Raw genomic sequence first — 25,716 nt, forward strand, 5'->3', positions numbered from 1 at the left:
CACACTGGTCATTCCATTCCTAAATTTGAAAATATTCAGCAAGTGCAGTGACTCGATCTACATATCAGTGGGTAGAAAACCTGCTTGTTGCAATTGAAAGTGGCAAAGCAGCCTAAATTATGACATTATGAGCTCAAAGGCACGTTTCTCAGTGCTCAAGGGCACTGCTCAGAAATTGCCTCATGCTGTTTTTTAGCCGATTTGTTGAGGTAATCTGTTTGGGCTGGTGTTTTTGCGATGAGAAGCTCGTGGTGTTGGGTAACAACTGCAATGCAAGAACAAAGTAACAAAATACTTCGGATCTTGTGTTTGGACCAAATGCTCGCACCCGCAGTAAACATATATACTCACCAGCTGCCTTAGTGCATCATTGGTATGCACTAGCACGGCAGAAATTTCTTTTTTTGGGGGGGGGGGGGATTTTTCCGAAATCCGCATTCCTTCAGCTGTTTGTTCACATTCGCTACTAAACCTTGAAGCTCCTTCCTCCATGTTCTTTAGAGGTATTAGGAATCGTCTAGAGATTGTCATTTCCCTTTCCGATGACCACTAAAAATTGGAGATTTGTTCACGTTGTTAATCCTTAAAATGTGAGTCAATTCACTTTGAATTCAATTTTTTATGTCCAACTGGGGAAAACCAGCTGAATTCCCCCCCCCCCCCCCCCCCCCACGTGTGGCAAGTTCTACTGGGCTCACACTCCTAGATACAATTTGAGAGCCCCTTGTGCAACGCTCTCATCCAAGGCTGTTATAACGCTGATCGTGGTCACGCAATTGCATATGACCACGGTTAATGCTCTCATCCAAAGCTCTCATAACGCTGTTTGGGGTCATGCAATTGTGTAGGACTACGGTTAGTCAGCATTAAAATATACTTATTCGTATATTTACACTTAGAGTATTGCGTGAGAGAGGGCCCAACATACCAACAATTCATTTGGCTCCACGACGAGTGAATTTGTAAGTGCATTCTGAACCGGTGCAGATTAGTCAAGTGTCATGCAGACCAGTGCAGGAAAATGAACATACGCTGCACTGCTTACACCAGTGCAGCCAGTTCAGGTACAAAAAACGCCTCTGTTATTTAGATCACCACGGGTGTCCCCCGCTTTGTGTGTGCTACGTCCACTACGCCTTCTAGAGATGCGTCGCCCAGGAGCGGTTTGGATCTTTTGAGCTGCTCTTTCTGAAGAGCAGGTGAGCTGCGGCTCAGTGAAAGTGAGCTGCAGTTCTTTTGGAGAGAGGGAGCCCCTTCTCGCTCATTCAGTGATCCGTGTCGAACGGGGCAAGCCACAGCAGAGCCAACCACGGAGGAAGAAGGGCCTACTGAGCCGAAAAGCCGAGTCAAATGAGCCGGCTCTTTGCGCCATCTATTATCGCCGCAAGAAAGCAACTGCACTGCCGGGCCAGGCAGGGCTGATTTTCCAAATCCCTCCAGCGCCACCTGTCGTGTAAGCAGACAGTCCGAGTCAGGAGAGCCGGATCTTCTGAGCCGTTCTTTGAGAACGGCGGTTGAGAGACCGCGGCTGCGAGAGGCAAATCGGGAGGCCGCAATGGCAGCAGTGACTGAACTGCATATGCATTATAAAAGTAATTAGAAAATACACTCCTGTGACCTTTATGATTCACCGCACTTACATTTTTGCGCTCAGCTATAGTCCGAGTCAGGAACGAGCCGGATCTTCTGTGCCGCTCAGTTCAGCGGCGGTTCTTGGCTCCCTGCTCCGAGCGGTTCTTTGGCACAGTGGCTCTCTCTAAGAACTGCCGCTCAACGGCTGCTCGCTCGATCAGAGAATCATGCTGAACCAGATGGCTCTGGATGAATCACGTCGGCACGTTCCGGTAGCGTTAGTAGAGGCGTGTCGGCCGACCAAGCTGGGTCTGGTGTGCAACTTTTGCGTCTATTATCAGTGCCAAAAAGCAAGCCCATCTCGTTTCGAATAAACTGAGCAAAGGGTTGTTTAAAAACTACAGTTTACATTTCATGTATTAAAATTAGTCTCTTGTATCGTGTTTTCCAGAGTCATTTTTTCTAGTGTCTCAGCTCAATAGTAGAGATTGTGTTTTTTCTTCAAATATTGACAGAGTGATCTTGAAATACCAGACACATAAAAACCTTTGTAATGACGGTGAAGCCAGGCCTTTTCTGTACAAATACACCAGACGCTGTGACAAAAGAAAGGTGTCTATAGCAAGGAAAAGTTCCCGGACCTAAATTAAGCAATAATTTATATTATGTTTAACATAGGTTAATAAACCGCTCAGCCGTTCAACTGAACCAGTTCACTTCTGTGAACAGACCCATTCTCAGTCACTCAATGACGTGAGCCATTTCTCCCATCTCCAACGCCTTCGCTAACACATGTGCGCACACGAACACACACACACACACACACACACACACACACGCACACGCACACGCACACGCACACGCACACGCACACGCACACGCACACGCACACGCACACACACACACACACACACACACACACACACACACACACACACACACACACACACACACACACACACACACACACACAATTCAAAATGAGGGGCTCGGCAAACGAAAACAGAAATAAGGGTGTACAGTCATGAACGGCATGGAAATCAAGGAAAAAATGTGGTACGTCATTTTCTTCTTGAACCAGACATAGGTTTTTTAAAAATGTTTGCAGGATAGAAAAAGTGGAGAGAGAGAGAGAGAGAGAGAGAGAGAGAATAAACTTTAATTCCATAAAGGAATTGCTTCACAAAAGTCTCCTCCTTCGAGGATGCCTTGAGCTCAGGCCGCGTCGACAGCCCTTTCGATCAGGCGAAGCTGATCTTTGAGGCCGGAGGTGGCCAAGGCCTCTCCCAAAGCTCTGTGGAAAGGTGGATGTTAGGGGGGGTCTAGGGTAGACTTGTCGCAGCCGCCCACTGTGTCTGAGAGTCCCAGGCTCTCCACAGCAGCGGCAAAGTGGAGAAAAGTGTGTCCGGTCAAAGAGGTGAAGTCTGGTTGAATGTGGGAAGGTGTTGACCTGCAGGGCACGCAATACACGCAATAATCTTTCCTTATCCCTCAGTAGCGATTTGTGGGGTGAATAGTAGGTTTTACAGGACAGCCTATAGGGTTGCGTAATTTCCTGGTATGTGACAAGAGGTTGCATGCGCTCGGTCTCGGCTTCATCAGCACTGGCTCGGCGGGTCAAATCGCGAGCCATGAGGTTGGCGATCTCGTTGCCAGGGATGCCTCTGTGAGCTGGTGCCCATACAATCCTGACTGGTCTCGTTGGTGGTCTCTGATTGATTAGTCGAAGTGTTGTGACGTGCAAGCGACTGTAGGCAAAGTTGCAGCACGCCTGCTCGGAGTCTGAGATTATAATTTTGGCGTTGCTTTGGCTAAGTGCAAGTGCTATCGCCGCTTCCTCAGCTTGGAGAGGGCCGTGTCCAGGGATTAAGATGCTGCATTTGTGCTGCTTATTTAAAACTACAGTGGCTGCCATGGCTGCTCTTCCAGAGTAACAGGCTGTGTCCTTGTAGGCAGTAGATGATGCATCTCTGTACAACCAAAATATGGTCCAGGATTGGGCTTCTCTGCGATCCTCGTGATGCACAGGGTGCATATTGTATGGTAAGGCGGGCACAATTCAGCATTGTCTAGTGGAGTGGGGTACATTACCAGTAAGGAGAGGTGGGTGGCTGAGTGGGGCTGACAGCGCCAGGCATGGGAGGATAAACCTCCCCGTTTCGGTTGCTCCTAACCTTAACCGTTGGCTAGACAGGTGCGCCTCTATTAACTCCTCGGCCCAGTTGTGGATGCCAAGTGTCGGAGTAGCCGTGCAGTTGAGGTGCTTGCCGGGAGACCCATGGCTTGCTTGTATGCCTTCCTGATAAGGATGTTAACTTTCTCGAGCTCTGTGGCATTAAGCAGGGCGTAAGGCACAGCGTATGTAATCCTCGACACGACGAAGGCCTGGACAAGGCCTGAAGCTTCTGAACCTGAACCTAAAGGCATTAACCATTCTGCTGATAAGAAGGGTGTTGGAGCGGTCCGCCTGGAATATCATGCCCCGTATCTTAATTCACGGTCGGAGAGTGCGCAATGATATGTCCCTCTAGGCGTAGAGTGATAGTAGGCGAACCTGGAGGGTGTGTTTTGCGTGATGAAACCAGGAACAGCTCATTCTATTAGGGGGCGCAGCTGAGACCAGATGACTTGGCATAGGCAGCCATCACATCCGCTGCCTCGTGTAGGCGGCTCTCTAACTCTCCCATCAACCCTGGACGACCACATGGTTATGTCGTCAGCGTATAGGCCATGACAGATCCCCGGGATGTTGTCGAGGAGTGGCGGCAGGCCTAGCAGGGCAAGTGGGAAAACCCCCACCGGGTAACAACAATAACAATACTTTATTTCAACCCAGGAGGGCTGGGGTGTGCTGAAAAGGCCAAAGGCCCATACCGAAAGGCCCAGCACACGGGTAGATTCAGCTCACGATCTCCACAATAGGCGTCCGATGCGATTACCGGAGGGCCTTTCACTTTTACCGTCTTTCTATCGTTTAAACATAAAAAAAATGCTATACCTGTTTCGAGAAGAAATAAATGACGTATCAGATCTTCCCTGTTACCTTGCTTGACGTTCAACCCTTATGAATAAAAAAAAGAACATTACACTAATATACTGTGGTCTCGCTGGCCTAGTTTCCTAGGCTTCTAAACAATTTCTCAAAGAGAAAGAGAGAGAACAACTTTATTGTGTGCCCGGTCAATGCCTCCTAAAAGACTGACCCTGTGTGAGGTCGAGGATCTAAGAGGTCAGCACTTATTGCACATATTCAGAGTGAAGGGAAAAAAAAATTGCTGGGCTTTTTTTTTCTCCACGCATGGATGAAGGTATATAGAAGCATAACTCTATCGATAGGAGAAACTGGAGAAACCATGGGTGGGAGCAGCGCGCGTGAGTCAGGTTAGCCAGCTGAGTGATCTATTTAGCTTAGGCACGAGTGACAGTGACGGACGGAGTGGCCGAGCCAATCAAGCCCGCTGCTGTTGTGCTTAAGTGATAGGAATTCGATTTTGCGCCGTTCCGCGACGTCAATCGACGATGAAAGACTCAGACTAACTGGACGTCTTGTGTGGGGTTGCAATGGCGACTGATGAAAAAAGAAAGGCGAAGCTCGAGTACTTCCACGAGAGTGAGGACTTCCGTGTGCCCAAGTCTACGTACTACGACAGGCTGAAGAGGCAGCGGCGACAATCGGCGCCTCAAGATTTGCGCAATGACGGGGCCTCTACATCTCGTAGCGGTGATTCAGATGGATCGGTGGAGGAGTTCCCTGCCGCGGACGACAGTTTTCCCTCTCATGAACTCGGCGACCTGCTACAGGACGGCACTATTCTTGCTGATAGTACGAACGTGGCCGACTGGTCCAGCGCGTGTGAGGAAAGTGCAACTGACTTGCCTCCTCAGATAAGCGAGGAAGAAATAGTTTCGTCGTCTTTTCGAAACTGCCGACGGAAAAGATACCCAACCTCGGGACCTCCAAAGCTGGCGCAACTGCCATGGCAATGTCGTTCTGTGTGGCGCACGGCCTAACCTGGACAGCTCTATGTGACCTCGCCAAACTGGTTAATAACATTGCCGGTATGGAAGTATTGCCGCGCAGCCAGTACATGTTTAGAAAGCTGTGGGTAGCACAAAAGAACGACCTAGTGAAGTACTGGTACCGGTGCGTACAATGTGAATCTGTGTTGGAAGAAGACCAGAATGGTGACTGCGTATGCGAAGTCTGCGATACTAAAGTGCCAGCATCAGACCTGCACGCTAAGTCGCACTTCTTCATCACTCTTGACACCAGGAAACAGCTACAGACGCTTATTGAAGGCACAAAGGAGGACCTTGCAGGTGGTCTGACGGCACGGAATGAGAAGTGCGACGATGTAATCACAGACATTACAAATGGGACGTCCTTCAGTTATCTGCAGCAGACGGAAGGACTAACACCGGATGATTTGACGTTGACCATGAACACAGACGGAAGTCCAGTATTCAAATCGTCCAAGACGTCCGTGTGGCCACTTCAGTTCACTTTAAATGAACTGCCACCTGCTGCCAGATTCAAGCATCCTGTATTGGCTGGACTCTGGTTTGGGCCCACCCACCCCAACATGCAGGCTTTCCTCTCGAGATTCGTGGCGGGTGTAACTGCAATGAAGCCGATTGTGTGGGAGCACCAAGCTTGTGTGCACAGCTCAAGGGTGTTTGTCCTGTGTTGTGCAATGGATGCACCTGCACGAGCAGCTGTGTTAAACATGAAGATGTTTAACGGGCACCACGGTTGCCTTCGGTGCTTTTCGAAGACTGACCACCAAGAAGGTGAGCATCAGACTATGCTTGTAGGGTTTCGTAGTGTTTTGCTTTAACAAAATTACAGTGCCAAAAACATAAGTACAGAGCAAGTGCTCGTAGTTGTGTTCTTTGTGCATCAATTTTTTTAAACTATGTGCAAGAGCTTGCTTTAGTGTGATTTGTTGCACAGTTGTAGATGGAATTTCTGCTGGATTTTTGGCCTGAGCAGCTTTGAATTGAGCTTTAATAACATGTTACTATTTTCGTTTAGTGCAAGGCATTTTAGCGTTGGGTTGAAAAAAACTTTTACAGCAGCCATACCAAAAGTGTGTGTTGCCATTGGAGGTATTAAGGGAATGCTAAGTACTATAAAAAGTCTGCACTGTAGGGCTCTTCGATTTACAGTGTCGGACCCAGTTATGCTTGATGTAACATGCTTTGAGATTCATGCTTAACAGATAAAAAAAAGTAAATCGTTCCTGAACAGTGACAGCTATAATCAGGAAGTTTTGTTTGGAATGGTCGTGGGAGAGGATGTTACAGCTGTGCAGGTCTCTTAATGAAGCTGTGTATTATTTTTGTACTGTGCACGTAGCCACATTTACACTTAGTGAGAGAACTTGCATTAGCCACGTGCATAATTGCTACTCAGGTAATGACATGAGGTTTTTTTTCAAAGTTTTGGACTCTTTTTCATCTTGTACATTTTTTGGCACTGAGTGGACAATTTTTTGTGTCATTTCTGCATAATTTCAGGTAGCATGCGGTATACCAGTCAACTGATGGAACCAAGAACACATGACGGCGTGCTGCGAGACATGCATATGGCATATGTGACAGATGACTGGTTCAATGGCTTCATAGGACCATCAGCCTTAATAAACCTTTCAGGTAGGTACTGAAATATGTTTTATAGTTGTTGTGAGGAAGAATACAGTTTGGTTTGAAGCATACGACAAATCCTGTGGTGTGTGCTCTGTAATGGGGCTTGGAGGTGAAATCCCTTTTTGCTGTTTTTTTTAGACATTTTAATTCACGTGAAGTATTTTATCCCCCACTGACCTCGTGGGATTAAAAGCAAATGATCTGTTTGTTGAGAGCTAAATGTTGCGGCATAGATCATACTTTTTCTGCAGAATAGTACGACAAATTGCTGTCAATCTACTGTTAATTTCTAGAAAGCTACCCAGTGAAGCTGGGGATTTTACAAGTGCCAGCTGCAGAAACAAAACTCTTGGGAAAGGCATTTTAAGCGTAGCTTTCATGGCAATGCATATGCAAGTGCAATGTAATTGCTGAATACCTTCAATGTGTTTGAGATTAGTTTAGTAGTTAGTTTAGTAGGACACAAAAGTGTCAGGTAATTGATAGACGTCTCGCTGCAGTAGCTATGTGTCTGATGGTTGTAAAATCCAGAGTGAATGCCGTATTTAAAATATTTCACAAGATAAGGCCATAAGTAGACCGCATAAAAGTGTCGTGCCTCTCTGGTAGTTACCTTGACACATGACATTTTAAATGTAAAATAACCGTGGGTTTGAAGAAACACTGGATACTCACAAATTTGGCAATTAGTGCAATGTTAAAAGGGCTATTAGGACGACATACAAGTTTGATGCTCTGTTGTTTTAAATGCAGCATCTTAAAAGACGAAAACCTTTCTCCGTTTTATGCAGTAGACATAGCTCAGAATAACTGAATTTCAAAATAGTAATTTTCAAAATATTTTGAAATTTAATGGCACAGCCACAGTATGTATGACTCACTGCTTTGCTTACCGGCTTTGAATTCATCTCTTTTAGGTTTCAACCTGGTCTCCGGCGTCAGTGTTGACTACATGCACTGTGTGCTTCAGGGGGTTTGTAAACAACTGACAGACTTCATGTTCAAAGGAAATTACAAAGGAGTGCCTACGAAGTCAAATGACAAAGCAGCGCCGACCAAGTCAAATGACAAAGTACCACCTACCAAGCCAAATGGCAAAGCACCATTTTACATTGGTACGTAAGATGCTTTTAGTATGTTCCCTAGATATAATGACTACCTCAATGGACAGGAAGATTCTTACTTTTAACTTGAGTGGTCACCATTTCTTGTAAACGCATTGTGGGGAGATCCAGCAGTGACAGGGTAGTAGATGTCACTCAGATAAGGTGAACATAATTAACACTGTTCATTATGGCAAAAAACAAAACGACATCACCAGAAGAATTGGCCTGTCTAAGCAGACGGTCAACTTCGTGTCAAAAACAAAAATGCCGCCAGCAAATGGGGCTCTGGTGAGATTGAAGAAAAGTGCTTTGAAATGCACGAAGCGGTGCACCCAGGGGTCGAATCTGCTCTCATCACGCAACATTCTCTGTAATACAGAGGTGAAGTTCAGTGAAGTTTGGCATTTATTATTTCCACGCAGCATCGATTCTCTTCCATTTGATAAAAAGGGTAAGAGTTGTTTCAAATGGGAGGATGGTTCTCGTCCATTGTGTGCAATCGGCTGCTGGCAGTGCAGTCCGGCTGATCTAACTTCCATTTCCACAGCCGACCTTCATCAGATTTCGTATCAAGAGTTTTACTGGCCAGATGTGATCATTTATAAAAAACCTGCAAGCAGGCTTTAAGAACGTGGGGCAGCGATCCAAATTGTTTGAAAAACGGTTGTGGGTAAACCTGCCTTGGCATGAAGTGTTCAAAGGGTCCTTGGCAAATTCTATTGGCAAGGACTGATTTCTATAGCTAGGTAGTAATTGCTGCTGATTACATTCTTGCCTTATTTGCCCAGCTTAGCGTGCATCTCCATGTACTTGACTGCATGGGCTAGGACTCTTGTAAGCAGCAGTGCTAAGATTTGAAAACTTTCATGCTGCATGTAGGTAAAAAGAGTTGATTATCAGTAGCATTTATAAGCAATACTGATTCCAGTTCCAATTTGATGCTCATATACACCCCCCCCTTCCCCCCCCCCACCCACCCACTTTGTCATTTGGATTCTGCATGCTTCAAGAACAGCAGACATATTTTTTTCAGATTAAAAGGGTCTGTTGGAACAGGCATAGACTGTACTTGGTAATACTTTTTTAAAAACAGAGAAATATTATCGCTCAATGTTTTTATATGCAGGTGATCCACCGAAACTGAAAAAGGTCAATGACCGGCTGCTGGCCATCCAGCCACCTCATTGTGTAACACGGCTGCCTCGATCCCTCGATGAAAGAAGCAACTGGAAGGCGTCCGAGTGGAGGAGCTGGCTGCTCTTCTATGTTCTCCCTTGCCTTGAGGGTGTGCTGCCGCAGGAATACTGGCGTCATCTGGCGAAGCTCTCTGAAGCTATTCACATTCTCCTGAGAGAGTCGCTGTCCACAAACGACATTGCCCGCGCAGGTAGGAATTCGATTGCAAGAAAGGGCTAGATAGTGGTGTCATTTGAGGTTCACAGAATTATTTGATGTGGTTTGATTGTTTTTACAAAATTTACTTCAGAGAAAAGCAGGCTTGAATGCTACTGACAGTGAACTGTGTGTTCAGGTAATGCCCTCACCTGTTATTCATAATTGGAGGAAAAAGTAGGACGATAGATAATGCAATCATCTCAAAGGAACTCATCTTAAACGAAGCTCATTTGTTTATTGCCATTAACTAGATGAATCTGCTGTCTTCACTAAACCAGTATTGAATGACATACCTGTTGCTGTTGAAAACTAGTTTGATTGCTTCATCAGTACTATCACACCAGGATGGCAGCTGTAGGCATGAGTGACACTTTATGGTGGAATATTCAGTTTTCTGTACTTTATTTCTTGCTGTGTATTTTTCCGGGTATCTTTCCAAAGATATATTTGCTGGAACTCTATGCAATTAATGGGTTGTCTTCACAAGTGCATTGAACCAAACTGGCCATTTACGTTCTGCATTTTCAAGTACAATAAACCCTTGCAGGACATAGTCCTCACAATAGAAAACTGTCATCAACAGGTAATACTACTTTGCTAAAAGTGGAGAAGGTTTGGCCTCTCTGCACTGCAGTGGGGGACTATTAAATACTTCAAATAAAGCGAGATTTCATATAGAGGACTACCATTATAAGGTGTGTACTGTAGTTGATCCCATCTTTAAAAGTTTACACGCAGCCATCCTTAAGAAAAATATGTGTATGGTGATTGTGTTAGAAGTATTTTTTGGAACGATTCCATGCTATGGTGAAAATTCTTATCTGCACATGTTAGTCAGTACTATACTAGGACCTTCAGCGTCTGAGGTGCCTTGTAAGATTTGTGATCCGAAACCAGTCATACATGCAAGATTTATTTTAGAAAGGTCTAGACCACCCGCACAGAAGAAAAATCTGCTAGAGCATAATAAAAAGAACAAAAAAGTCAGAACTAAACAAAGCAAATGTACTGAATGCTGAAGCTGGGCCCTATTTTAAATAGCCAGCCTACTGATTACTCTTACACGGTGGCTCAGTGGCTAAGGCGTTGTGCTGCTGAGCACAAGGATGCGGGTTTGGTTCCCAGCCGCCGTGGCTGCTTTTCTGATGGCGGTGAAAAGCAAAAACGCCCGTGTGTACAAGATTTTGGCACACCTTAAAGATCCCCAGGTGGTCAAAATTAAGCCGGAGCCCTCCACTATGGCGTGCCTTATCGCCTGCGTTGCGTTGGCGCGTTATACCCTGCAATCAATGATTACTCTTAAAGGGGTGGTGAACAGAACGTACATTTGCCTTTGCTTAATTGTATCTGCAGGAACAATCTTTTAAAAACATAAATACGAAATGTTTTCACAATTCGTTGCTTTTGGAATTTCGGAGACACCTTTGAAATGCTCATTCTCAGGCGCATCGCAAGCAACCATGTGTGCATTGTCGGTCGGCAGCGCAACAAGCAGTGACGTCTTGTTAACAACATTTGAGAGATGAACGCTCTTTGTATATAGTATTTTGTAAAGCTGTAAACTCAACATTTTAAAAATGTTGCCTCCTTTTGTTGGTTGCCCGATATACTTTTCCATCCACACGATCAGCGGCGTGACTGCTTCAGTTGTCTGGCAACTGTTGCAGCAGAAATCAGACCTACTGGCTTATTGTACTCAGTTTCCCTGGCGTAGTTCACCATATTTTGGGGAATTCTCTTCCAAATATTACCTTCTTCATGTCAAACAATGCAAAGCCACTCTAGCAAAAAAAAAAGCAGGTGCCTCGCGTGTGATTCGAACGTGCAGCCACCGGGCCAGCCTGCATTGAAGTCGAACACTTTGCTCACTGGACCACAGATTCAGGGTGCTCATGCATCTCAAACTGCAGCATAAAAGCCGTTTTATATTTAGCCCAGCATTCCGGTTTGCTTTCATAAATTCTTGTCTATCTAGAGCTTTAACTGCCAACTTACTGTAGAACGCTTCTGCAGTAAGCCATAGGGGAGGGTATCCAGTTGACAAAACTATGTTCTTTCACTGCAAACAAGGGAATCAATCCAAGTGCGTGATGGTGGGGCTTGGCGACTCGCTGTATCACTGGTTCACGTGCAATATTTTTACACATGAAGGGTAAAAGATGGGTTGGTGTTAATATCTGACAACTAGGAGTTCCTTAGATAAACGTGTTCAGACAGTAAATTCCCATTTTAAGCTTTAGGTCATTTCGCTCGTCATATCAGGAAGCTCACGTTTGCGTAACTCACATGAGAGGTTATGTGAGATAGACATCAGCATAGGCGTGTGCAGAGTTCTCGATTTAGGGGGGCAAAGTCTTACCGCTGCCCCCCTCCCTTACAGCAACTCCTGACAACTTCCCACTGAAGGCCCAGCGGTCCGAACGCAGTGCAAAGAGGGACAGTTATCAAAGTTTTATTTCAATGCGATGGAATTGCAACACACAAAATATTTCTGAGCAGACATTTTTACTTTCATGTGTTACATCGGCAAGGTATGGGGCAAATTTTGCGCCCCCCTTCAGATGATTAGGGGGGGCTGCCCCCCCCTGTGCGCACGCCTATGGACATCAGCAAGCTTGAGCAAGAATACTGGCTTAAAGAGCGACAGATTAGACTAGGGGGAAACAGCATAAACAGTTTACAAATACCCAGTTTACTGGTTGCCTCTGCCTGTGCCACTCACCCACATTGTTGACTGAGAGTTCGACCTTGTTGATCAGTTGTTTCAGAGATCAGACATTGCCCGTTCAATTGTGGGCAAATTCTATGGTTGCACCGATGTTGTAGCCATATCTGACTCTTTGCAAGCCTGCTGTACGCCCACATGTGCAGATGAGGGGGAGCTATGATTGGTTTCTTTAGTTCTTAACATGACATCACCTCACGACTCGAGGAAAAAATCCTTGGAGAAACCGTACCTGCGTGTTTCTACCCATTTGCCGATATTGTCCAGCGTAACTACTATGCACAGTTTGTTTATCAAGGTTTCACAGTTCGAAATACGCACACACAACATTATTTTTTTTTAAATCTGTTCACGACCCCTTTAATTTTTTTTTAAATGTGAAAGCCTTAAGTGTGCCAATGTGTGAAAAACAGTCTTTGCTGTTTGGTCAAAGACATGTCCTGCCACTTAAAAGGGGTAAAGAAATAAAAAAAAATGTGTGTGCTGCGGTGGCATTTGATTAGGGTCTCCACGGTAGCACAGCATAGCAGCCCAATGTGTGACCAGTGTACTATCTCGGCACGTTTGCAATAGAACAAAAGTTATCATTATCCCCTGTTTTGTTGCGCGTTCTCACTTTAGCATTGGCCGGGATTCTGAAGCTTGCCTTGAGGGGCTGATGGGCCCACTTCACAAAGTTCACAACAAAACTATGAACAGGAAATGTAAAAGTTGTCGAATAGTGCGGGCCGTGTCACAACTAAACATTGTACATGAGTAAAAAGAAGAAGCCAGTCGAAATACTGAATGCAGAACAGCAAAGAAATAAAAGCGAAGAAAGAGGTGCAAATACGATGTAGCTGTAAACAAGTGCGAACTTAGAAGCTGTATAAGTTAATTGCGTGGCTTTAGATAAAAACATAGCCACCAATAACATTTCTCTGATGATCGGCAGGGTTGGTGGCCTTGATCGATACCCTTTTATGACTCTCTCCCCTCCTTCTTCCCCTTCATAAAAATTCAGAAGGGGGCCACACCCCCTTTTTGCATACCCATGTCTCTGAAACATTCCTTTTTAATTCATTCCAGATCGGCTACTGTTGTCATTTGTTGAACGCTGCGAAGTGCTCTACGGACCTGCAGCACCGGTGTTCAATGTGCACTCTTTGCTGCATTTGGCGTCAAATGTTCAAAACCTTGGTCCTCTGTGGGCGAATTCCACGTTTGTATTTGAAGGTGGGAATGGAAAGCTTGTCAAGTCCATCACAGCAGCTAACGGTCTACCCCATCAGATTGTTGAGCGTGTGGTTATGGGACAGTGTCTGGAGAATTTTGTTTCAGCTGGAGACATCACCGAAGATGAAAGAGCCACGTGCAAACTTTTTTTGGGCCATGCTCGTGTCTCCAATGCAATTCATGAGGAGGGGGCTACACTGTTGGGGCACAACATGCATGCCAAGCTTACTGTTGCTAAAGGTGACTTATTGAAGGAGGCTGGCTATGGTGCCATTGAGTGCTATGACAGATTCATCTTTGACGACCAAGTCTATCATAGTGCCTTATATAAAAGGCCAATTAAAAGTGATAGCACTTTTGTGGAAGCATCCCAAGGTTTCTTCCACATCGAAAAAGTGGTGCGAGCATCGTTTATGGGAGGGCACAAATGCTTGCTCTTATGCCGAGAAGTTCTGTTTTTGGACACTGCGTCATTTCCCGACCACATTAGGCCATGTTTCTTGTCTGCTTCAGGTGTGCCCACAATCTTAACACCACGAGATGTGTTGAGAAGCTGTGTTTTTGTCGAGTTTCGCAAAGAAAAAAAAGCCTATTTGTGCTTGATGCCCAACAGCATTGAAAGGGATTAGGTGCCCATAAGTTCATTTTCTTTGTTGTTGTTTCTGTTGTTGTTGATCTTATAAGTGCAGAGCACTTTAGGGACTCAGCTTGTTGTCATAGCTTGCCTGGGGTCACACTATCTAGCCACTGTAGTCACGCGGCGGTACGCGCCCAAACAGAGCCCAGCAGTTAATCGACCAGATTTAGGGGAAATCCCCAAGGTGGAGTAAGTTTCTGTGAAGGAAATATTGACATCCACCTTAATGCAGCCATACGGCTACAAAGGAAAGCTATACAGCTTTCTCAGAAACTTCGCAGTTGAAGAAAAATTGTCCTGGCCCAGGATTCGAACCCGGGACCACTGCTTAACCGGAGCAGTCGCTCTACCAACTGAGCTAACCAGGAGGCTAGTCGTTAGTAGCGCGAAAGCGAATTGATCAACAGCTCGAAGTGAAGGACAGGTGTTAATCGACCAGATTTAGGGGAAATCCCCAAGGTGGAGTAAGTTTCTGTGAAGGAAAGTTTGACATCCACCTAAATGCAGCCAGACGGCTACAAAGGAAAGCTATACAGCTTTCTCAGAAACTTCGCAGTTGAAGAAAAATTCGTCCTGGTCCAGGATTCGAACACCCGGGACCACTGCTTATTGAGTTCAGTGATTTTTTTCTGTAAAGAAATGCACAAGGAATGCACGGTAAAGAAATGCACGGCCATGGGAGTGAATGATTATGGCAGGACAGCAGATTTCAGCACTCATACATTTCCCACTGTTGCCTTCCCCAACAACTGGGTAGAGAAAGGTCAGGCTTACTCTCGCATGCGTAGAGTATATGCTCCAAATGTAGTTGCCCTAAACATACACTGTTTTTGCGACCTTTTGCAAAATGTATCAGGGAGATTGTGTTGTAAATATTGTGTAAAATACCGTAAGTGTACCATATATGACTGTAAATGCTGTGATGAGTGTACTTTCCAGCAACCTTTATTTCAAGCCTGTGTGGCTGTAAAAGTGTGTTGCCACTGGACAAGGTTGTATTGTAAATATAGTGTAAAATACTGTAAGTATGCCATTTATGGCTGTGAGTACGTCTTAGCAACCTTGTCTTCAAGCCTGTGTGTTTGTACAAGTGTATTGCCATGGGAGATTGTAAGTTAACTATGATGTCAAATTCTGCAAGTGTACTACATATGATAGCAAATACTGTGAGAGCACTACACTTTTTGGCAACCATAATTTAAGCCTGCACTTGAATAAAAATTTGTTTCCACAGAATGTAGCCCTGCTGTGTTTGATGGCCTATACTTCCTGTTATGGACTTGTTTCAGTTGATCAGGGGAGTAAACAAATTGCTAAATGTCCTGTTGTGCTTTACTGGCTTCACATTCCCTTTAAAACGAAAGCCTGGAGTACCCCATTCTACGAAAAAGTTCTATTATTGTTGTTATTTGGTCAAGAAAGTATTGACAGGGAGAGTAAGTAAAAAAAAGGCTCCAGCTTAGCTCAGCTAACCCTGGATTTGTGAAGCAAAAGCTTGGCATGGCCTATTTAAGCGTTGGTTTCACTTTGTTAACCTTTTACTTAGCATAGGTATGCATTCATCGTTAAGATAGGTAGGACGGCTTTGCCTATGTTGGTGGTCAGGCATGACTCATTCGGTAGGCGTGGGAAGACATGCATTGGCTCAAAGCCTGCGTCTCCGGGAAAGATGGTTCGAGCTCTAATCCATGGCCAAGTTCACACTAAGTGAGTGCGGCACTTCTCTTGGCCGGGTGCGTGGGGAGTCAAAGGTGAGTCAATGTTCTTTGTGCTTCATAGAACAATGTGACGGAGAGGCTTATGAGGACTGGTCGGTTAGAGTGGCAGCAGCGATGGAACACCGACAACGCTGACACTGACTTCCTTCGCTGAGTTCCCAGCACACTCACTATACCGCGCTGTTTTCCTCCGCCCAGACAACTCGCCTACATCATTACTGGACAAGGCCCTTCCCTGCACTGTTTCCACATGATCGACTTGATCCCCGAAAACAGGTGTCCATGTGGACAGCTTGCCTCTTGTGTGAGCCACTACCTTTGGGATTGCAGTAGGGAGCACCGATTGTAACCCGACTTAAACATGTCCGCTTGTCCCTTGAACCTCTACATCTGTGACAAGCCCTGGACCGGGCCGTGCAAATCCTCATCGAGCTTATCGATTTTGCGAGCAAGAATATGCTGGATGTCTCGCGCTCATAAACAGCTCTGAAGTGATGTGTGTTGCTTAAGGGTGTAGTGAGTGTCTCTGCGATTGTGGTCCTCATTTGAGGGCTCATCTAATGAAATTTAGGTGCTGTGGGTGGTTGCTGCCTGTGATGAAGTTGCCCGCCTGTGCTCATCTTCATATCTGCGCAGCGATACTGTTCTTCGGGGTGTGCTTCTCTGTAGCTGGACCGTGCAGTGGAGACAGACTGCATAAATTCGGGAATACGGATAGTGCCTCTAGCAGCTATGGGTGTTAGAGTTTAGGGCCTCTTCAGACTGCAGTGCTCTTTTCGTGTTTGGATTTTCATGTAATTGTCATTTTTTTATGAATTGAGTAATTCTTTTTTTTTTAATTTACATTTTGGGTGCTTGCCCCTGTTCATTTATATCTGATTGGCTGTAAACGTGAACCTGCCATAGTTTTGGTGGTGCGGGTGTTGTTCCCCGCTTTTTTTGTTTTCTTTTAGGAGGGGGGAACACAGAAGGAATTGGAATTTGTCAGGCAGCGGCCTAGCTACAGAGAGTGCATGTGCCAAGAAAGTTGGTAGCGGCGGCTAGCACACCTGGCAGCAGTGAAGCTTGGTGCAGCAAGTGGTGAGGTGTTGCCTAGGCTACGGCACAGTTGTGATCAAATAAAGGTCAAATTGCTGGTAACGCTGAAACTTGGCTTGGCTGGGTTAGTAAAGCTTTGCTTTAAAATGTGTGTGATCTGATGTTACATAGTAACAGCATGATGCTTCAACAACTGTGCCATCTCAGATCTCTGCACGTTGCCAGCGCTGTCGTGTTTCTCTTCGTGGCACATATGCACTTGGGGGATTGGCAAGGAATTCAGAACTGTGAGGCCTAGGCAGTGTGGAAGCTTCACAAAATTTACAAAACTATGAACTTGAAAAGTAGAAGTAGTAGAGTGCGTGTCGCCTGACACCTCAATCTAATTTCCCGTTAGTATGTGCACCAGCTGGGCAGAACCCTGATTTTTTGGGAGGTAGTGGCATGTACGTGTCGGTCTCCTTGTTGAATAAATCGGCAATATAATGCAAAAAAGTGAGAGCGAAAAGACATACACAGTGTAGAAGAAAAGGCGATTGAAGCATTTCACACGAAAAGAAAAATAAAAGCAAAGAAAGGGGTGCAGATGTGCTGCAAAGAAGTCACTAATTAATATTGCGAGTCTTCAACCATCAGCGCACATAGACAAACTTCAGTGTGCCAAAATATTTTGTTACTGAGCTCATAAACAGAACTGCCTAAGTGGTATAGCAAACTCGAGCAAAAAAACCTTTCTTGACTGCTTATGTATGGGAACGTGAAAGCGTTATATATACACTTCATTTTGAGCACTGTGCTGTCCTCTATGCATAATGGCAGTTCAGTTCTTATTGTCATCCTTCATAGCGACAATGTCTCTCAACTCGAATCTTGATGTTGGCAATTACGTAATAAGGGAAATACTAAAAACAGTGTTTAGTGGGTTTGCTACATTTTGGCATTCAAGGGATGCTATAAAATGAAACTGGCGGCCGTACTACATTTGTACAGTCATGTTTCCTAGCAGCGGCTGTGGTTGGCGGCTGCCCACAAGTCCCTGTCACATCGTAAGGACCTGTTCAGAAGAGGATCCCATTGCTACATTTGTCTCTCCTGCTATCTAGCTTAGCTGTTGGGAGTTTCTGTAACCATTAATGCTTAATGAATTGTGCAATCCTACCTTTCAGTGAACTCCAGGTTAATAAGCCAGCGGCACCTGCCGCGAGAGAATGAATTGCGCCGCCTCCGCGTTAGGCATTTCACTGCGCAGCTGAGAAATGAATTGTGGCCGCTATCTGCTTCATTAGGTGCCACTTCCGTCTCTAGAAGAACTTGTTGCGCGAGTTGGTGCATCTTTTTTAATAAACACGGCCTTAATTAGCGCGAAAAAGACACCACACAGAGGAAGGACGGGACGAGCGCTCGATCGTCCCGTCCGTCCTGTGTGTAGTGTCTTTTTCGCGCTAAGACGATTCGCTTCCGTCTCCTTCGCCTTCGCTGGTACGAAACTTTGTAGTTCGCTTTTACTTTCATTGTGACAGTATATCAGCCGCTCGCCCATCGTTGCCGCAATGGGCCGGCCCTATCCCCTCCTATCCGTATTCATGCTCCGTGGTTTAAATCGACCGTCGTGCGTTGTCTGCCGGCGCAGGCGCCGTCGTTTGGTTGCAGCGATTAATTATAGACCGGGGCGCAACGAAGTTTCTCACGTACCACATCCTTGTGACCACGTGCCTACGCACGTGCTAAATTGGTAAGCGGCTGCTGTTTCCGCGGCAGCAATAAGGGCAGAGTTGAAAATTTTGCCCGTTTTTTAGAAGTTTCTGCACGCAAAGTTTTTCATTGCTTCACCGCACAGCACGCGCGCGCACACTGCAGTGCCAGCACCGCTTGGGGCCAGCGTTCCGCCCGCCAGCGGCATGAAAGCGCTGTTCACAAGTGAGGCTCGAGCGCCAACAGCACATTTCAGCACATTTACGCCACTCCGGCGCGAGTGACGCTGCTTGACAGCGGAGCTGAAGCGCTGCTGAGCGGGGCTGAAGCGCTGCTGAGCAGCGCAAGCGGCTTTCAGCGGCGCCAGCAGCGCAAACCATCGCTCTCAGCGGATTTCAGCACAAAAATGGCGCTGAAATACACTGCCTTTTCGGATAGGGATCGTCCAAGGGGGATATAGCCGAGACCTCAAAGTCAAAGTGACCCACCTCGAAGGCTCCTACTCGACCACATGGGGCACACAGGGCATCCTTAATTACTGAAAAAGCTTAGTGCAATTGGCTCTGGTCATGCTGCGGCATAAGGGCTACAACCTGTGGTAGTCCTCCTTAGTGGAACCTATGTACACTATACGGTTGTGCAAATTCTGGGGGGCAATGATGAAAGTTTACATCACATATCAAAAGGTTTTGCTGGAAAGCTAAGATGAGAAATGGTGTAGCAGCTTATTCAGAAAAACCCAGCCTCTCGCTGACATCGTTAGTTGCTCTTGATATCCGTGTTTCGGTGAACTGCACCCAAACAGCAGGGGGTCACCTATTCCACGCAAGGCTGCATATCGCTTCTTAATCTTGCGGTACAACTACGATTTCACGGACCTGGAAATAAAAAGTAACTACCTTTGCAGCGAACGCTCGATAATTGTTGCTGCCCATTTGAAATTGTCCTGTTTATTTATTTCATAAAAAGGAGGCAAATTACTTCAATGGGAAGCTATTAACAGTACAATGCGAGCTTCCAAAAAATATTTTGAGCAGGTTTGCAAGAGTGACATGCTTGCAAAGAGTAGCATACCCAGTGAAAAAACTGAAGCAAATATATGTATATACCTACGTATATACCTACGTAATTTTGTCCAAGCAACCATACTCAGTTCAGTGACATTGTTTCGACAGTGAGCATTGGGACTGGTCTGAGGCCGCTTGCTTGCAGTATAGAGGTACGGGCAGCAGAATGCGGTAGGGGGCGTCGCGGGGCAGAGGTATGTGCAAACACACGCATAAATGGTGGCCAGTAGTCAAGAATGTCAAGGAAGGCAAATGGGAAGTATTTTAATAATTTTTGGTATTGCCTTACATTTATTTGTTTTATGAAAGGATATGGAGGTAAACATTCCTTGGGCACTTGCGTCTGCTTACATGCTTTGGAGGCGAAAGCCTGGCGATACTTATGTACTACATCTCTGTCTTTGATTCTCTATATTTGCCGAGAAACACACACAACGCAGGAAAACTGCTTTGTGTGTTTGCCATCTCTCGACCGGTTTTTAAGCGCAGTTGTATGCAGTCATGAACAATTTTCAACCCTCCCGGGTTTCCACTTTATAATCGTCAGTTTTTTTTTTTTCGGGACACATTGGGTGGGCAAGTTCATGTTTTTTTAACAAAGGGGAATCATGATAATTAATGTAGCATGAAAACTGTGCGTAGCGTACGCACTTCCTCCTTCTGCGGCCACCAGATGTATAACCAAACTATAAACCAGCCCATGTGTCAACATGGCTGGGCGAGGAGGTGGGTCGCGAATCATCACTACTTCATCTGTATTCCTCGATATCTGATCTAGTTGTTTAAAGGGACACTGAAGTGAATTTGTCAAGCTCCCGTTTTTGCTTGCACTGCGTAGACTGGCTCAAATTAGCACACTTTTCATCGTTTATCCGGTTGACAAATCGGTAATTATTTTACAAAGCGCGAAAGAAGAAAAACTACCATGCGCGGTTTGCGGCGGCCGCACCAACTAAGGCTTTGACGTTGGGAGGAGGGGGCACCGTGATTGGACGATGCCCAAGGTTAGCAATCAAACAAGTTTCGGTTTCGGTTTCGGTTCTGTAAAACACAACCGATGGCGTTGTTGGATGGGCATTCTCAATATCTCAGTAATCATCGTACCGCGCTTCCGCCATGTTGTCGGTGGTAAAATGCATAAGATAAGCCTCCCAGGACATCTTGGAATAGTAGTAATCACTAGCCGAGGCCTCCGCAGTGGATGAACGCCATCCGCCTCAACGCAGACGTTCAAATGCCATGCGCTTTTCCCCCATATTTGGAGCTTGCCTCCCTCATGCCTGTATCGTAAAAAGCGTGTTCGCACCAGGCCAAGGGTCTGTTCATTCTGGCCTGTGCCCACTGCCTGCAAGCAGTCGGTGCTTATGGCAACAGCACGCCAACGAGAACTCGCTAGCGCGCCAGTGCCAGCCTGCGCGCGTTTTGTGAACTAGTTCGTGTAGCCATGAACGTTGCGGCCCCAAAAAAGGTGAACTCAATATAGAAAACATCGGCGGAAAACAAAAAAGTTAACTTACAAAAAAAAAAAAAGCACGTACCCGCGGGGATTCGAACTCGTGACCCGCAAAACATTTGCCGTGAATTCCTAGCGCCTCAGACTATTAGGCTACGGAGCGCGACGCGAAGGCCATGCTAATATAGGGTATATATTGTACAACCGGTTTACACTTTTATTTAGTTTTGGCATTTCAAGCCGCTTAGGTGACTATTTGTTGTACTGCGATCGTGCAGTAAGCGTCGCCCGAGTTTCCACAGTAGCTCACGTCTAGCAATTGCATTTCGTAGACGGAAAAGCGTTCGCAGATGCGTAGTCGTGCTGCTGACCGCTGTGCTTGTTCGCCCAGCGCTAAAAAGTGCTTCCCGCGCCCTAGTTTTACGCTGTACGGTAAAAATATCAGTTGATTTTATTTGCTTAGTACCTATATTGACTTCGCTGACTCTTCTCCCGCCTTCAAGAGGCCTTATATTTTCCTACTGGCGTACCAGTCAGCGAAGCGTCGCATGTGCAGCGCTTGTGTGAAGCGACCTTGACTTGGAGCTAGATACAGTGTACAAACAAACCAAGTAAAGAAAGGCACATTCTTCCATTCACAAACGTGTCCTGGCTTCGTTTCAACTAAGCGAACGAATTGCGACCAAGCAATTTTTTTTAACCTCCTTGATTGCGACGACCCGCCGGCGGCCGGCGGACGAAACGCTGGGCCGACTGACTCTGTCGGCCGGGGAGCCGTGCAGTAGCGCAGCCGTGGCGCAGCCAATTGCCAGCTCATCCCCTCCTGACGTCACACGAAAACGCCACAGAAAATGGGCGAGCGTAAAGAGAGGAGGACAGCGTTTTCGAATTAGTTTTTCTACTAAATAAAATCGCGTAAACGCGCCTAGAGTGGTCGAAACATGGCCTGGGGACTCCGGACTACAATTTGCGCTAGTAATCCCGCAATGTTTACATATCACTTCAGTGTCCCTTTAAAGTTAACAGTAAAATTGCATCGCCTTTATTGGAGCTAAGTAGTCGTATGAATTAAGCAAACTTGTCTGTCATTTGGTCGCGGAATAAATTGTTCCGGAACAAATGGCCCAGGAACTTATGGTCGTAGACAAAATGGTTCCTTAACTAATGGTCCCGGAAAAAATGGTCCGGAACAAATGGCCCCGGAACAAATGGTACCAACTTCAAACTAGGAAAAAATGGTCCCACCCCTACTGCACCTATGCACGAGCGCCTGTATGAGGGAAGGAATTGGGTGAGTGTATTTATTCTTGTATGTTTGTATTTGTGCACAATGTATTTTGCATGTGTTCATATATAATATATTTGGTAAGGCTGAATTTCCTTGAGGTAAATGAGTTTTACAAATGTTTTGTCGTCCATCTACGTCCTCGCGTGCTTAATTTGCTCGCCTCTTTTGGTTATTCCTAATGACGGGCAAACCAGTGGCAGACATTTCAATCAAAATCCGCGTGTATAATAAAAGCGAATACAATAACAAGCTGCCATAATTTTCTTGATGAATGCAGTTTTCTTATGAAGTGGAGCAACACAACTGTTGTTTCAATTAAGCTGGCTGACGTGCAATACTCGGAAGGATGCAAAATTTTGCCAACGCTTGAGAAGCGCGTCCCAGTTGAGCCTATGCGTTGAGCCCATTTACAGTGGCAGTATTCTTTAAGTTATGTAAAATATCAAAAATGTGAGTGGGCCGGTACTCCTGACCGTCAGTCAACATAGAGCTGTACTGGTGCATTGCGCTGACCGATTTACTCAGTTTTTTGTGAGACCAGGTAATACTGCACTCCAGAAAGGTGCAACAAATTTAATCAGAGAACCCACGTGGAGTTTTATAGATTCATTTTTCCCTAAGAGGTGCCTGGAACCGTTTTAATTTCCTGTTGCCTAACAACTAACATGAATAAATACATTTAGAGGCTTAATTCAGCGCACACTGACTCAAATCAGTGTGACTCTCCCAACAGTGAGATAGCATCGACTAGGTGGGTCCACACAAGAGTTAGGGGAAAAGAGGCAACCAAGACTCTACTAAGCAATTTACATAACTATCAATTTTGGTTGGTGCTGATGCGCTCACCAGACGAGATGCGGTAAACCGGTAGGAGTGGAAAACTCTCGGCTTACGTTGCCCGAGATGCGTGTTCGTCGCGACATATCAATCAGGCGAGTGTTGCACCACATGGCTATACACCACTGTGAATCAGACTTCCATGTCATTTGTGGCATAGACCGCTGTATGGTGTGGTTTCGACGTTGATATGCGTACAAACAGCGCGTTTATCGTTCGCACAGAAAGTCTGCAGCCTTAGTGATCACCGCATCGGTTGAGGGCACTGCAAGAAACGACGAGGGGGCTGTAGTCAAAATACATTCGCCAATTACTGACGCCGGGAGTCATGGAAATAGCGACGAGGGTGACGATGCGAACGATGGCAGTGAGACATCGCCGAATGGTAGCTGCAGCACAAGTGAAATACAGAAGCAGCTTGTCCTGCTTTGTCTTAAAGTGACGAAAAAACTTAAGTTTCCATTCTCCGCAGCAGATTAACTCTTAAGTGTGGTGAGATCTCTCATCAAGCAAGGCTTGGATGAACACATATAGCGAACAGCGTCATACCATTTTTAGAAAACGTAATATTGCACAACAAACTGTTATGCTGTGCAAATTTAAAGTCCTATTGCCGACGACAATAGAAAGGCAACGGTTATATTATTGTTTACTTGTACGTGATGATGATGATGGTTAGAGTTTTTTGGCAGGCTAGCTGGGGCAAAGAGCGCCAAACAAAAGTATCTAAAAGAAAATAGTGGCTACTAAAGCCAAAATAACAATAAAATCAATAACGGCAATGGTGATGGCTGGTGTATAGGGCCAGTTTTGGTTACGCATGATAGGAAATGAGGTTTCAAAAGTTCACATCAGACAAATATTTAAAAACGCGTTGCACAGATACCATGTCATTATCACCCAAAAACAAGGAAGGGTGTAGCCGAATGTGTTGTCTGTATAGTTCCTTGAAGTGTCTGTGTCTTGTTGTGTCGAGTGCCTTGCATGTGATTAGGATGTGGACTACGGATAGGCCCTCCCCACACCTGCTACACAGGGGTCTTGGAGATCCCGTGAGCAGGTGCGAGTGCGTTATATGGGTATGGCCCATCCGCAATCTAGCTAAGGTAACTTCAATGTGCCTGTTGTGTGAGTCAGTAGCGTATGGTCCCAAGTGAGGTTTTATTACATGTAACTTGTTATCTGTCTGTTCACTCCAGTGTGTTTGCCACGTGTTGTGAAGTTGGATGATGATGATGGATTGATTTTATTGGCGCAAGGCCGACATGGGCAAAGAGCGCCAAACACAAAGTGATTTGATAGGAGAGAACAAGAAATAAAATCAGTTAAAAACAATGAGCACGGCTGGTGTAAAGGGCCAGGGTGAAGAACAAGAGTGGTTAAAAATTAAATAAGGTGGCTGGTGTATAGGACCAGGGGTAAAACTATGGGTGATAAGAGATGAGTTGTAAGAAATGAACTTCAGATAGGAACCTTAAGGTTCGCTGAACAGAGAACATGGCTTCATCTCCTAAGAAGTATGACGGGTGTGGTGGAATATGTCGTGTTTGTAGTTGTGGGAAGTGTTTTCGTCGTGTAATGTCGAGTGCCTTACATTGTATGAGGATGTGGATCACGGATAGGGCCTCTCCGCACCTGCTGCACAGAGGTCTTGGAGACCCCGTGAGAAGGTGCGAGTGCGTTGCATGAGTGTGCCCTATCCGTAATCTAGCCAAGGCGACTTCAGTGTATCTATTACGTGTGTCGGTGGTGTATGGTCCCAAGTGTGGTTTTATTACGTGTAACTTGTTGTCTGTTTGTTCACTCCAGTGCGTTTGCCATGTTTTGCGAAGTTGTTGTCTGATGTGTGGTTTCACGTCGGTGTAGGGTAATGTGGTTATGTCTACTGTATTCGAGAGTGTAGCAGTAGCAGCCATTCGGTCCGCTGCTTCGTTCCCAGCTATACCACTGTGGCCAGGGACCCAGCAAAGAACCAGTTCAAACTTGCGTACATACACCGACATAATACCCTTGACTATTAAATTTACAACGTGATTTTTCGAAGACTTTGTTGACGACAACGCCCGCACGACACTGAGGGAGTCTGTATATATAATGGATTGTGTGATGTGACTTTGAAGTATATGATTGACAACAAGAAGTACACCGTAAGCCTCTGCCGTAAATATACTAGTATGACTATTCAGAGTTTTGGTGACACTAAGGCCGGGCCCATGCGCCGCGCAGGACACAGAGGTGGAAGTCTTAGAGGCATCCGTATAAAATTCAGAGCACTCATATTTCTGCTGCAAATACAAGAAATGCTGCAGAATTGCACATGTGGG

The 25,716-nt window shown here is 45.7% G+C and overlaps 1 protein-coding gene and 1 pseudogene across 1 annotated transcript; both read left to right on the forward strand.

Annotated features, from left to right (window-relative positions):
* The first annotated feature begins 5,633 nt into the window (after window positions 1-5,633).
* Window positions 5,634-12,610, forward strand: LOC144155177 (uncharacterized). The gene is made up of 5 exons (XM_077686464.1): window positions 5,634-6,363; window positions 7,093-7,227; window positions 8,139-8,336; window positions 9,454-9,714; window positions 12,594-12,610. Exons 1-5 carry the CDS (start codon window positions 5,634-5,636, stop codon window positions 12,608-12,610), a joined length of 1,341 nt encoding a protein of 446 aa, XP_077542590.1.
* A 3,377-nt stretch (window positions 12,611-15,987) lies between these two features.
* LOC144155182 (uncharacterized) overlaps window positions 15,988-25,716 on the forward strand; it is a 45,079-nt pseudogene continuing 35,350 nt past the window's right edge.

The sequence above is a fragment of the Haemaphysalis longicornis genome, unplaced genomic scaffold, assembly GCF_048455015.1.
Source record: "Haemaphysalis longicornis isolate Haplotype H1 unplaced genomic scaffold, Haemaphysalis longicornis Haplotype H1 scaffold_1, whole genome shotgun sequence".
Classification (NCBI taxonomy): Eukaryota; Metazoa; Arthropoda; class Arachnida; order Ixodida; family Ixodidae; genus Haemaphysalis; species Haemaphysalis longicornis.